The 13204-nt window shown below is 39.0% G+C and overlaps 2 protein-coding genes across 2 annotated transcripts; both read right to left on the bottom strand.

Moving 5' to 3' along the window:
* Window positions 1–7855: 7855 nt before the first annotated feature.
* On the bottom strand, window positions 7856–8227 carry LOC145642992 (uncharacterized). The gene has a single exon (XM_081694152.1). The coding sequence runs from the start codon at window positions 8225–8227 to the stop codon at window positions 7856–7858; it is 372 nt and encodes a 123-aa protein (XP_081550278.1).
* A 656-nt stretch (window positions 8228–8883) lies between these two features.
* LOC145642991 (uncharacterized) lies at window positions 8884–9228 on the bottom strand. Its single transcript, XM_081694151.1, has one exon. The coding sequence runs from the start codon at window positions 9226–9228 to the stop codon at window positions 8884–8886; it is 345 nt and encodes a 114-aa protein (XP_081550277.1).
* Between the last annotated feature and the right edge of the window lie 3976 nt (window positions 9229–13204).

Here is a 13204-nt window from a genome sequence, read left to right as displayed (position 1 = left end):
CTTTTGAAGACTAGGCTCTATGGTAGCAATCATTAAGCAAGTGATAGGTATAGCTCTGTCATGAGCTTCCTTGTGCTTCTTGATCTCTGCCACAGTTGGATTTTCTGGCAGAGGTCTCGGCAATGGGGTGTCAATGACATCCTCTCTAGCTTTAGATTTTAGAACAAGCCTTAGCATTCTTTCCCAATTGGAAAAGTTATCCCCTATCAACCTATCCTTCTCAAGGAATGGTCAAAGGTTATAAACGTTGTTGTCATTGTGATTACGGCTACCCATCTATGTCAAAATAAGGCAAAGTTTAATAATTATGTTTAATTTAAATTAAAGTACCATAAATTTATTCATTTGGTAAATTTAAAACACTTTATTCAATAATTAATTGATCCCAATTGAATTTTAAGTGATTCCAAGATCCTTTATTTGTGCAATAATTGACCGGAGTGAAGCCCTACCATCAACCATTACATTTTCAAGGTGAGTAAACTCTTTACTGATTACAACTCTTGTAACTCTTGGTTGAATAATTAATCATCACATGCTTAATTATTACCCTTAGCTTCAAGGTTCTAAACCCTTTAGGTAACCTTGTTGAGTATAACCAATTAAAAGTGTAAAACATGATTTACCCCCACTCCCCTAAGATATAATATGACACCCAGTTGAAGCATGACCCATCATAAAATATCAAAGGTTTCATCGGATTTTTAATTGGAAAAGTTGCCTCAATATTACCGGGACCTAGATTCCTTATGTTGTGATTATTTAGTGAACTCTAGCGCATCATCAATCAACATAAATAAAATCTAACATGCATAATCTACTAATGCAATAATATAAAGCATGACATAGTATGGCCCTTAGTCCTAAGAAAACTAGAAATGAAAAAGCTCCCACTTGAATCGTCATGGATCTCCATCCACTTTGCTCCTTTAGGCCTTCACTTCATGGGCTTCTTAGGACTAACACTATTTAAATAAATATTTTATTTACTTTAAATAAAAGTTACAAAAATACTTAACAGTACGCAGACCGTATTTAGATTACAAAATACTTCACGATGCGTAGATCGTATTTAAGAATCGATCTATGAGCCATACTAGTCTATATATAGCAACATAATATCATATATTATAAAAGTGCCATATAATAAATCACTCAACATGCTTGTCTAAACTACAACATCGAATGTTCATAATAAAGTCAACGCATTTCCTAAAATATCTTATATTTTAATCATAATCAGATAATATCATATATTATTCATGACCGTTTATAAAATATCATATATTTAATTTAGTCATGAGATAGAATCAAATCATATTTTAATCTAGAAAGATAAATCATATTTAATCTTCCATGATTATCCTAACAAATTTAGGAGATTCTATCCTAATTACTAGCCAATCAAATAATTTTAAAATCAATTATATCCTAATCTAATTATGGTATAATCACATTATTTAAATCAATTATTATCCTTTTGGAATATGCTCAGAATATCCTAGTCAATCTTATCCAAAATTAACCACTTTAATTAGGATAATTACCAATTTAACAACTTTAAATATGGATAATATCACATATAACAACTTTTGAATATTTGATTTTATCCTAAAATAAAAGATTTTATCCAAATAAAACCAATTTTATATTTTAAAATAAAAGATCATATTTTCAAATTATTTTAACTTCTCCAAACTAAAATTGATTTTATCCCAAAATAATTCATAATTATCTTGAAATAATTTTTCAAAAAAGATAAAAAAAAAAAAATTTTTTTTTGAAAAACCGCCAGCCACCACCGCCGGCCACCGTGGTTGGCTAGCTGAAGCTAGCCACGGTGGCTTTCTGCCTTGGCGACAGCCACTGCCGCAAGGGCAGCAGCCGTGCAACGCTTGCACGCTGCTGCCCACAGCCACCTTCGACCTCAGCCCTCCCCTTCCCTCCCTCTTGGACCAGCACCTGGTCGGCAGCCGTCGTGGCTGCGCCACCCAGCCGCGGTTGCCGACCTTAAATGAATTTTTTTTGTGTTTTTAATTTAATTAAAATAACATTTATTAAAATTAAATTAAATCAGCCCAAAAATTAAAATTAAATCAACATTCAATCTTAAAATTAGGGTTCTTCATAAAATTAATCCCAATTTAATTCTAACTTTTAAAATTAAATTGATCATCATGCGTAAAACATTTTTATGCATAAATCAATCCGATTAAAATTATGAATTATAAAATAAATCGAATTAAATCAAAATCAAGCACAAAAATCATATTTTAGGGCTAGGATTTTCGAAAAATTCAAAATTTAGGGTTACGGGGTTCGAAATTTTCGAACAATTTAGGGTTAAAATTCAGTCTCTTCATGGCTATTTTGAGCATAATTAAATCACATTTAATCGATTCCAAAAGTTTAATCACATTAAATATAATAATTAAACCATAAATAAATTAATTTCTCCCTCTTAATTGATTATAAAATTAACATGGACATCAAATAATCGTATTATTATGATCAATCGCGTTCATGCAAGAGGCTAACTGATACTACTGTAGGAGTTTATAGGTACTACACAGCGGAAATAACATGAATCATATTCAATCAAGTACCAATCCAGAATCGCATGCATAACACACAAAACACATAATCATACCTTTGACGCGTGAATTCCACGAAGCTATTCGACAGGCAAATCAGGGAGAGAATAGAGCCCCAAGCGTTACTCCTCTACTTAGTCCACGAGATTCGAACGAGCCGTCCATCAATACTAGATTGGTCGAGTGATTGAGGAAAACCGCGATCACCACCTTTATGGACAACCGACCACCGCACAAACCACCACTACCACGAGACACCATCGTGCGCCGAGGAGGAGGAGAGAGCCGTGTGAGAGAGGACTATGAGAGGGGTTCGGTTCCGTTTTTGATAATTAGGGTTTGATCACACTAATCAGTTAATTCCATACTGTACAAACCTAGGCACCTAGTCTATTAATAATCTCATTATAATTAGACTAGGGCACGAAGCCCAAAACTCCTTCTAATCCTCTACATGGCCGGCCACCTAGAGTGATGAGGCCCATGATGGGCCTCGTCCTCTAATGCTCGATCTAGCCCCTTTGTGTGACCTTATAGGATCCGTCCAATTGGGCTTTGGGCTATTTTACTAGTCCAAAGATCATTAGTACCTCTAGCTATGGCAAAACGACGACCCAAATGTACGAACTTAATTATCTCCACAATTTGATCCATTTATATATCTAGTAATTGCACACGACGAAGACATAACTCCTTCAGCTAAAACAAAAAATAAAACACTAAGAGAAATGGTTTAGGTATAGCATTCACTTGAACATAAACAAAGGCATTGAAGTTTACTTAATCATGAACTAAACATGCATGAATATCAATATAAGGGGTACAATCTAGCCACCTTCCGGGGTCAATTGGCTTCTGCTAACATTGCCTCTATGCTTCCACATTAGAACCATATATTGGGAGGTAAATCAAGTAACAATCGGTACAAATGAACTTATCTAAGTCAACTTCCGTTTCATGTAGCAAAGATTCACCTTCAATCAAATAATAACGTGCACATTACAAGAAGATCGAAGAATATCAATCATATAAAGACTTTAATCACAAATAAAACAATTCCAAACCCTAGAACATGCTAAGGATCCAACTACACCACAATCATCCCCTTAATAGGGAAATTACTCACTAATCATGATAATAACATGATTAATTCACAAATAACCAAGAATCAACATAATTAACAAGCAACACTAACAACTAAAACAATAATGAAAAGGAAGCAAATAAAATAGAGGAGAGAGAGATAGAGATTCTCATTGATTGAAGATGAAAGTCTACAAACAAGATGATCAATCTTCTTCTTCAAAATCCAAGCTCAACAATGGTGAAACTCTCACTTTCTCTCTTTAACTACTCTAATCCTAACCTAACCCTATAGAGAGAAGCTCTCCTAAAACTAATTAAGAAAAATAGAATTATAGTTAATTGTTAATTACCCCCAAAAATGGGTATTTATACTAAGCTAAGAATATATAAAAATAAAAGGGGAAATTAAAGTAAATAAAGTAAAATAAAAGAAGAGAAAGAAAATAAAAATAAAAAGAATAAATAAGAAATGAAAATAAAATAAAGAAGATTAAAGGAAAAGGAGAATAATACAAAAATCTTTAAAACAAACTGACAGCCCCTTTCTTCCTTCTCTTTCGATGCGGCTGCTCTAATGGGGAAATAATCCCCTTCTTCATGCCTCACCCAAATACCATTAGCAATCATCATCATCAAATCACCACCTTCCATCATCATCTCCTATCATTGAGCATCAATCAAGGCCGTTCAATTTTCATTAAAATCACATGTGAAGCTCGTGATATGGTTCGAGTTGAACCCAGCTCTGCACGGGCGCAATGACGTCGCGCAAACTTACTGCCTATAATCTGTTTGGGCAAATCTCAGCTAGGACATCTAACAATTTGCTACGTTTTGAGGGGTAATAACAATCATACTACCAATAGTATCTAAAGCGAATAAGAACTACAATAAAGCAATAAATAATCAATAAGTAAGCAGTAAATATTCAATAAGAACAAGAAGATGAGATTAGAGACACAATACTGAGTAAGGACAAGCCTCCTTGTTCAGTAGGGACGCAGTTCCGTAGAAAAAAGTAGAGCAAATCGTTTATATTGAATTATATGTGAGTGTACATGAGTGTTAAAATGCTTAATTCTTCTTATTTATACCTAGGAATCCCTAGGGTTTACATAGATATTCATAATATATTTGAAATGTAGAAGATCCCCTTGATTTATTTTGTTCCCTATTCTGTAGGTGTATCTTTGGCAAGTATCTTCATTATTGATGCTCTTGATGCTGCTTTCCTTGTTTACTCCAATCACGCCGTTTTTGTTTATTTTGCTAAATCCTTGATCTTGGATTAATGCCCTAAGCATACTGGGTCGTATGTTAATATGGGCCAAACAATTGCCCCTAATTTTTATTTTCAAGTATTGGAAGTGAAAATTACCTAAGGAAGCTGTTAGAAGGATTTTTCGAATTATTTCAACGGTTAACAAAAACGTGGAGCGTGGTGGCAGTTTTAAGGCAAGTTCCTCGGTAACCGTGGAGGGCGGTTTATTTCTTTCTTCAGTATTTATTGGGCGTGCTAGCTCTTGTTCAATCACTTTACTCTTTGTCCCAATTTTTTATTTTCATCAGGTATTTTCTCTCTCTTCTCTGTTTTCTCTGTTTTTCTTGTTTCTTCACTTTGTTGTTTTCTCTTTTGTTTTGTGATGGGTGATCCTGTAAGAGTGGTGTTTTCTGGGGTGGATAAGGGTGTTAAGAAGCCGACTTTGGTCGCGCAAAACGTTTTTCCTGCTTAAGATGTTTACCCTTCTACTGTGACGAGGGAGGAAGTTCAGAATATCGCTGCCGTTGCGCGATTTCCTAATGGGGTTGTGGTGAAAATCCCGTCTTCTAGGGAGAGGGCTGACTGGACTGCCCCTGGTTGGGTGTGCTTTTTCGAGTACCCCTTTGTGATTGGGCACACTTTCCCTTTTTCTTCTCTTGTTCGTCAATTTCTGTCTAAGGTTAGGGTTTCGCCTTGTCAGTTATTGCCCCAAACTTGGAGGGTTTTGAGAATTTTGGATTTGTTGAGTGCGAAATTGGGTATAGAACTTGATGTGAGGGATTTGTGTTATCCTTATACTATTAGGATCAGTGGTAAGGGTCGGGTTGGTCTTCGTTTGAAAGATGGTGTTGGTCCTTTAGTGACTTATTTGGAGAAGGCGTTTGACAAGAAGTGGTATCACAAGTTCCTCTTTGTGAGGATTGATTCGTTGGGTGATGATTGTGATTTTTTTATTGACACTGTTGAGGCTGAAGGTATTTTGTTTTCTTATTTTCCCGTGTTTTGCTTTCCTTCCTTGTTGATTCGGGCTCATTTGCTTGATGGTTGCAGTGAGTACATTGAAGCAGCGTTCTTAGTCTCCATCCTTGATAGATAAGATGTACGAGTTGAGTGCAGACGAGAGATCCTTAATTAGACTAACGCAGCCTGAAGCGGTTATTCAGATTAAGTCCTTGGACGATTCTGATTCTGAATAGAAAGTTGCTCCAACTATGTCTCAAGGTTTGTTTTTCTTCCTTTCTGTTATGTTTGTGAAACTCATTGTTGTGTAAATCCTTGTAGATGTGTTTGGTTGCTACGATTCTACTTTGTCTTTGTTATAAGTTTTGTTGATTCCCAGTTTGTTTGTCCTTTCTGAATTGGTTATGTATCCTGCTGAGTATGCTGTCGTGTTACCTGTTGTATTCCTTTTTGAAATTTGTCGTGTTTCTTGCAGATTCCTTGGCTCCGCATGTGGATACCCTACTGTTTCCGTCCTTCAAGGATCGTCAGTCCTCGCAGACTTTTGCTGACCTTTCTCAAGAGGTTGCTGTGCAGTCTTTCCAGGTATGGTATACTCACAAAAAAAAAACAAAAATTTATTAAAAATGATTATATTGGGCTACGTTTCTCTTACTTGATTTCGTATTCTGCAGAGCCTTCAGTCTTGTCTGGGCGTACTGGGCAAAGTGTCACAGTTTACTCGGGTGTATGAGGCTATGAAGAAGGAGTGTGATGCCCTTTCTGACAAGTACAAGGCTGCTACTGACGCTCTGAAGGCTGAACGGGCTAAGCATAGGGAATGCATTGCTGAACGTGATGGGCTGAAGAGCACCTTGAAGGAGGCTGGGAATGAGGCTGTTGATGCTGCATCGTATTACTTTGGGAAAGCTCGTCTTGAGATGATGGAGGAGTTTCAGCAAGGAAAGCATGAGGCCTGGGATTATGATGCTGATAAGGCCGCCTTTGAGATTGCGTTTCCTGAAGGGACTGTTGCTCCTTGCTCATTGCTGCTGAGCTTTGCTGATGAGTAAGTGAACTCTCCTCACAACAATGAGATCAAGGATGTCCTAGAGAGTACGAAGTTTGTTGCTGAGGAGGTGGTCCCTGCTGATAACATGGGCGAGAATTAGTTTCAATGGTGTTGTGTCACCTTAAATATTTTTTATTTTGAAGAACGTTTGTTTTTACTGCCTTGGTGAAATTGGATATTTTGTTTTGTTTTTATGCTGCATTGTTGTAGCTGGATGATTTGTCTATTTTGTTGCTTTTGCGACTAAGTGACTCTGCTTCTGCTGCTATATTGAACTGTGTTTATATTTCTTATTGTATCGTTGTTGCATTACTGTCGTATTACAGTTGTATTACAGTTGTATTAAGGATGTAGTATTGCTTACATGTGTTTGCTTATTCTGCGGGGGCAGTTGGTTTGCCATCCTCGTGTTGGTTTGTTCCTTATAGGGACGAATAAGCATTGCTCTGTAGTGTTTTGTTGCGCTTTTGCTTAGCAGTGTCGATGTTGTCCTTGCAAAACAAAATTGGGTGAGGGGTGGCCGTGGGTTTCCCCAACGGCCCTCTGATGCCAAAGTCAGTACTCGTAGTGAAAATAAATTGAATTGACAAGGTGTAAGTAAAGAAGAGTACCTTTCATGCTGATTTTGGCTGTTGGAGATTTTTGTCTTTTTTTATTTTCTTCTTCTTTTTTTTTTTTTTTTGCTTGTTTTCTGTTTTTTTTTTTTTCTGTTGTAAAAAGAAATGAAATCGAAATGATGACTACATACCTTCGCTCTTCAGAAATGATAGAGCTTTAAATGTGTTGCGTTCCAGCTTCTCTGTACCTCTTTTCCTTCCGTATTTCTGAGTCTGTAGGCTCCATTACCTACTACCTTGATGAGCTCGTAGGGCCCTTCCCAGTTTGGTGCTAACTTCCTTGCGTTTACCTCTCTGGTATTTTTGTACACCTTCTGAGAACCCAATCTCCCAACTTAAAGACTTTTGCCCTGACGTTCTTGTTGAAGGACCTTGCTACTTCTTGTTGATATGCTGCCATTCTCATTTTTGCTTCTTCTCTTAGTTCCTCCACTGTGTCCAGGTTGTGAATTAGTTCTGCTTGGTTCCTTTCTTCTGTCATTAACCCATACCTTGCTGTGGGGACTTCTACTTCTGTTGGGATTACTGCTTCACACCCGTACACCAATGAGAATGGAGTGTGGCCTGTAGCGCCCTTTGGAGTTGTTCTGTCTACCCATAATATGTTAGGCAATTCATCTGCCCATTTCCCTTTTGCTCCTTCTAGCCTTTTCTTCATGTTGCCTATAAGGACCTTGTTACTCGATTCCGCTTATCCGTTTGCTTGTGGGTATCTAGGCGTAGATGTGATAAGAGAAATGTTCCATTCCTTGCAGAACTTCGTGGTCTTATTGCTGATGAACTGAGATCCATTATCTGTAATGATCTCTGCTGGTACTCCGAATCTACTCAAGATTTTTCTTTTTATAAACGAGATGACATGTTTATCCTTGATTTCCTTGTACGCTTCTGCTTCGATCCATTTTGAAAAGTAGTCTGTCATTGCTAAGAAGTATACTCTTTGTCCTGATGACGGGGGTAGCTTCACTATATCCATTCCCCACTTCATGAATGGCCAAGGCGTCAGTGTTGGATGTAGCTCCTCTGATGGTTTGTGTGTCAAAGGTGCGTGCCTTTGGCATGCTAAACATTTCTTGGCGAACTCCGCAGCATCCTTTCTCATGCTAGGCCAATAGTATCCCATTCAGAGTGCTCTGTTGGCTAGATTCCTTCCTCTTGAATGGTTTCCGCATTCCCCACTATGTAGGGACTGTAAGACATGTTGTGCTTCCTCTTTCTCTAAACATCGTAAAAAGGGACCTGCTGCAGATTTCTTGAAGAGTACGTTGCTGATTAAGCAATACTTGGAGGCTTTCAGGGCGAATGCTTGAGCTACTACTTTCCCTGTTGTACTATTTTGTCCAGAAGGTATTCCTTTAGCGGTGTTGTCCAGCTATCGCCTTCTTTCCCTGTAGAACCTATTTGAACTTCGCAGACGTTCATGGTTGAGTCTTTCTCTATGGCCGGAGAGAGTACGTGCACTAGGGTGGTAGCTCCAAATTCTTCTGGATTAATGTTTGATCCCAAGTTTGCCAGGGCGTCTGCTTCAGTGTTCAGATTCCTAGGTACCTGGTCTATCTTGAATTCCTTGAACTCCTTAATGAGTTTCTTTGTGACTTCTAGGTAAGTTATCATCCTGGTATCCTTTGTCGCATATTCTCCGTTGATTTGATTTACCATGAGTAGGGAGTCTGAGATTACCTCTAGATGTTGTATCTTCATATCCCTTGCGACGGTCAACCCTGTGATCAATGCTTTGTATTCAGCTTCATTATTGGTGGCTTTGAAGTTGCATCTTATTGCCTGTGCTATCTTGTCTCCTTGGGGTGAAGTCAGTACTACTCCTAAGCCTACACCGCGTAAGTTCGCTGCGCCATCTGTATGGAGTATCCACTTCTGTGTAGCCTTTGGCTCCTGTGATGCCAATACTTCTTTTTGTGCTTCTTCCTCAAGGGTTGGACTGAAGTCTGCTACAAAGTCTGCCAAAGCTTGTGATTTTTGTTTACTCCAATCACGCCATTTTTGTTTATTTTGTTGAATCCTTGATCTTGGATTAATGCCCTAAGCATACTAGGTCGTCCCTTCAGACACTGCGAGGTACAATTGGAGGGGCTCCCTTTCCTTAGGTTTAGAGAGAATCAACAGGTTGGCCAAGTACTCTTTTAACTTCAGAAATGCCTCTTCGTGTTCCTGCTCCCACTTAAATTCCTTGTTTTTCTTCAGTACCTCGTAAAAGGCTTTGTTCTTGTCTGAAGATTTTGAAATGAACTTGTTCAGTGCTGCAATTTTCCCTGTTAGGCTCTGTACATCCTTCTTTGATTTTGGTCGTTCCAGATCTAGAATGGCCTTAACTTGGTCTGGGTTGGCTTCTATTCCTCTTTGTGTAACCATGTATCCTAACAACTTTCCTGATTGTACTCCGAATGTGCATGTTGTGGGGTTCAACTTCATATCGTACGTACTGCTTCAGGATGGCAAATGCTTCTTTAAGGTCTCTGACGTGCTCTTTTGCCTTCTTGGATTTAACCACTATGTCGTCTATATAGACTTCTATTGTGTTCCCAATTTGTTTTTCAAACATCTTGTTCACTAGCCTTTGATATGTCGCTCCTGCGTTCTTCAATCCGAAAGGCATTCTTTGTAGCAATATATTCCTTAACTAGTGATAAAGGCGGTCTTCTCTTGGTCATCCTTGTGCATGAGGATTTGATTATAACCACTTTACGCATCCATGAAGTACAGCAGCTCGTGTCATGTTGTGGCGTCTACCATTGCATCAATATGAGGTAGGGGGAACGGATCTTTTGGGCATGCCTTATTGATATCTGTGAAGTTTATGCAGATTCGCCATTTTCCGTTCTTCTTCCTGACTACCACTACATTAGCGAGCCATTCTGGGTATTTTACCTCTCTGATCTTTCCAGTCTTCAATAGGTTTTGGATTTCCTCGTTGATAAACTTATTCCTTTCTGGCGCAAATTTCCTTCTCTTCTGCTTTACTGGTGTATGCATTGGGTCTACATTCAGCTTGTGAGTAATTACATCTGGAGAGATGCCTTTCATGTCTTCATGAGTCCAGGCGAATGCATCTTTTTCTTCTTCTAAGAAGGCATATATTTGTTGTCGGAGATCTGGCTTCAATTCTGACCCTATCTTGACCTTTTGATCTGGGTGTTTGGGGTTCAACTGGACTTCTGTGGCTTCTTGATCTTCTGCTATGCTCAACTTCTCTTGGCCCAGTTGACCCTCTAATTGCTATGCTGAACTCTTTTCTACAGATGTTGCTTTTAATGCGATATTGTAACATTCTTTGGCCTCTTTAGGGTCTCCTCTGATTTCTAGAATACCCCATTTGGTAGGGAACTTAATGAATTGATGGTATGTAGAGGGGATGGCCTTCATCTCATGTATCCAGGGTCTGCCTAAAATCATATTGTATGAGGATAGAGTGTCGATCACTAGGAACTTGACTTGTAGGTTGACTCCTTTCGCATAGGTAGCTAATGTGATCTCCCCACTTGTCTTCTTGGTTTCTCCACTGAATCCCACTAGCATTGTTGACTTATTGATGATGTTCTTTTCGTCTATGTTCATATGTTTTAGAGTATCGAGCATGATGATGTTTGCAGAGCTTCCATTGTTAACAAGGATTCGCTTGATCATGCAGTTTCCAACTGGGAGTGAAATTACTAGACCGTCATGATGGCCTTCTACTGCGTCGCTTTCTTCAAACATAATGGGAATGTCTATTTTGGATTTCTCCCTTTTGTCTGGTTGATCCTTATTGCTCTCCTTTGCATATCGCTTTGCTGTTGAGTATGTTAAGCCGCACACATCTGATCCTCTTTATATGAAACAAATGGTTTTGACAATTGGGGGCGGAGGTGGAGGACCTACCTGCTTTGATTCTCTTTATTTCCCTGGAGCTTTAGACAGGAGTTCTTTGAGATAACCTTTCTTCAGTAGGTAAGAAACTTCCTTTCTGAGCGCAACACATTCATCGGTTGTGTGACCAATATCTGAATGGAAATCGCACCACCTGGACGGGTCTTTCTTCTCTCCAGGCCTATCATTCTTTCTGGGCCATTGCATAGTATCCCCCCATCTTATTCAGGGTCCTAATTACTCCTGCAGGGTTAACATTGAAGCAATATTCATGTAATTTAGGTGGGAGCTCAGGATCTTCCCTCCAGTTGGAGAATTCTTCTTCAACAGCATTGACTGATTCTTCATCAAAGCGGGAACGTTGATATGGCTTAAATCGGTGATCTCTTCTGGGAAAGTTGTTGTTCCTTCTTGATTGGCGATCTGGCTCAGGATTCTTTCTTGCATAGGTATCCTCCTTGAATCTGACTTGAGCCATAGCTTTGGCTTGCACATCTTCAAAGGTTGTACAGGGATATTTGGTCAACTCCTTGTAGAGCTCACTATGGTCTAGCGGCCCTCTTCTGAATGCTTCGATTGTTGTAGGAGCATCACACTTGTGTATCCCAATCTTCTCCCTGTTGAACCTAGTTAGATAGTCCCTCAAGGATTCACCATGTCTCTGTACAACACGGTACAGATCTGAAGACTGCTTCTCGATTTTTCTGCTACTAGCAAACTGGATCTTGAATAGGTTCACCATTCCTGCAAAAGATCGAATTGTCCCATTATCTAAATTAATGAACCAAGTTAGATTTGGACCTGATAGCGTGGCTCCAAAGCCTTTGCACATGATAGCTTCCCTTATATCTCTAGGGATCGAGCTTGTCATCATCTTTTGCTTGTAGAGGGACACATGCTCATCAGGGTCCGTTGTTCCATCATACATGGTCATGTTGGGCGTGTTGAACCTCTTCGGCACCTCTACCATGGCGATCTCTTCTGAGAAGGGAGATTCTATATAGCCATCTATTGCTTCTTCTTCCATGGGTTTCGGCATTCCAAGAATTTTGGCGATTTTAGCCTCGATTGCCTTGAGGTATTCCTTGACCATCTTCTCTACCTTTCCTTCTTCGGCTCCCTCCTGATTGTTCTTCTTGAAGGTTCCTGCATCCAAGAAGTCTAGATCCAGGGTTGCTTCCCTGTTGTTAGATCCTTTTTCCCCGTTAGGGGTGTGAAAGGTTCCGGACATGTCAAGCTGCATGGCTATACTTTCAGTGCTCTTTCTGGTGTTAACGGTTTTAGATGCGACTGATTGTATTTGGCTGCGAAGGGCTTCATTTTGTTTGGTAAGACTGGTGAGTTTGGCTTCAGTTTGGACTTTTTGGGCCAGCAGTGTTTCGATTTGGCTTTTCTGTTGGTTTTAAGGTTTGGCGGAATGCATTCATTCCTTCATTAATTTCGGCAATGGTAAAGGGTACTGGTTGCCCAGTCATGGTGTTTGTTTTGGTTTTTTGCGAATTGGTAGGTTAATTGACTATCAGCCCCACGGTGGGCGCCAAATTGTTTGGGCAAATCTCAGCTAGGACATCTAAGAATTTGCTACGTTTTGAGGGGTAATAACAATCATACTACCAATAGTATCTAAAGCGAATAAGAACTACAATAAAGCAATAAATAATCAATAAGTAAGCAGTAAATATTCAATAAGAACAAGAAGATGAGATTAGAGACACAATACTGAGTAAGGACAAGCCTCCTTGTTCAGTAGGGACGCAGTTCCGTAGAAAAA

This window comes from Chenopodium album, chromosome 8 (genome assembly GCF_948465745.1).
Source record: "Chenopodium album chromosome 8, dcCheAlbu1.1, whole genome shotgun sequence".
NCBI lineage: Eukaryota > Viridiplantae > Streptophyta > Magnoliopsida > Caryophyllales > Amaranthaceae > Chenopodium > Chenopodium album.
Note: the sequence above shows the minus strand (reverse complement) of the source record. Positions and strands in the feature narration are given on the sequence as shown.

What these genes read in the sequence shown, in the direction of transcription:
- LOC145642991 (XM_081694151.1), bottom strand. Translation starts at nt 9,228, where the DNA reads ATGGTAAATCAAATCAACGGAGAATATGCGACAAAGGATACCAGGATG.
- LOC145642992 (XM_081694152.1), bottom strand. Translation starts at nt 8,227, where the DNA reads ATGAAGAAAAGGCTAGAAGGAGCAAAAGGGAAATGGGCAGATGAATTG.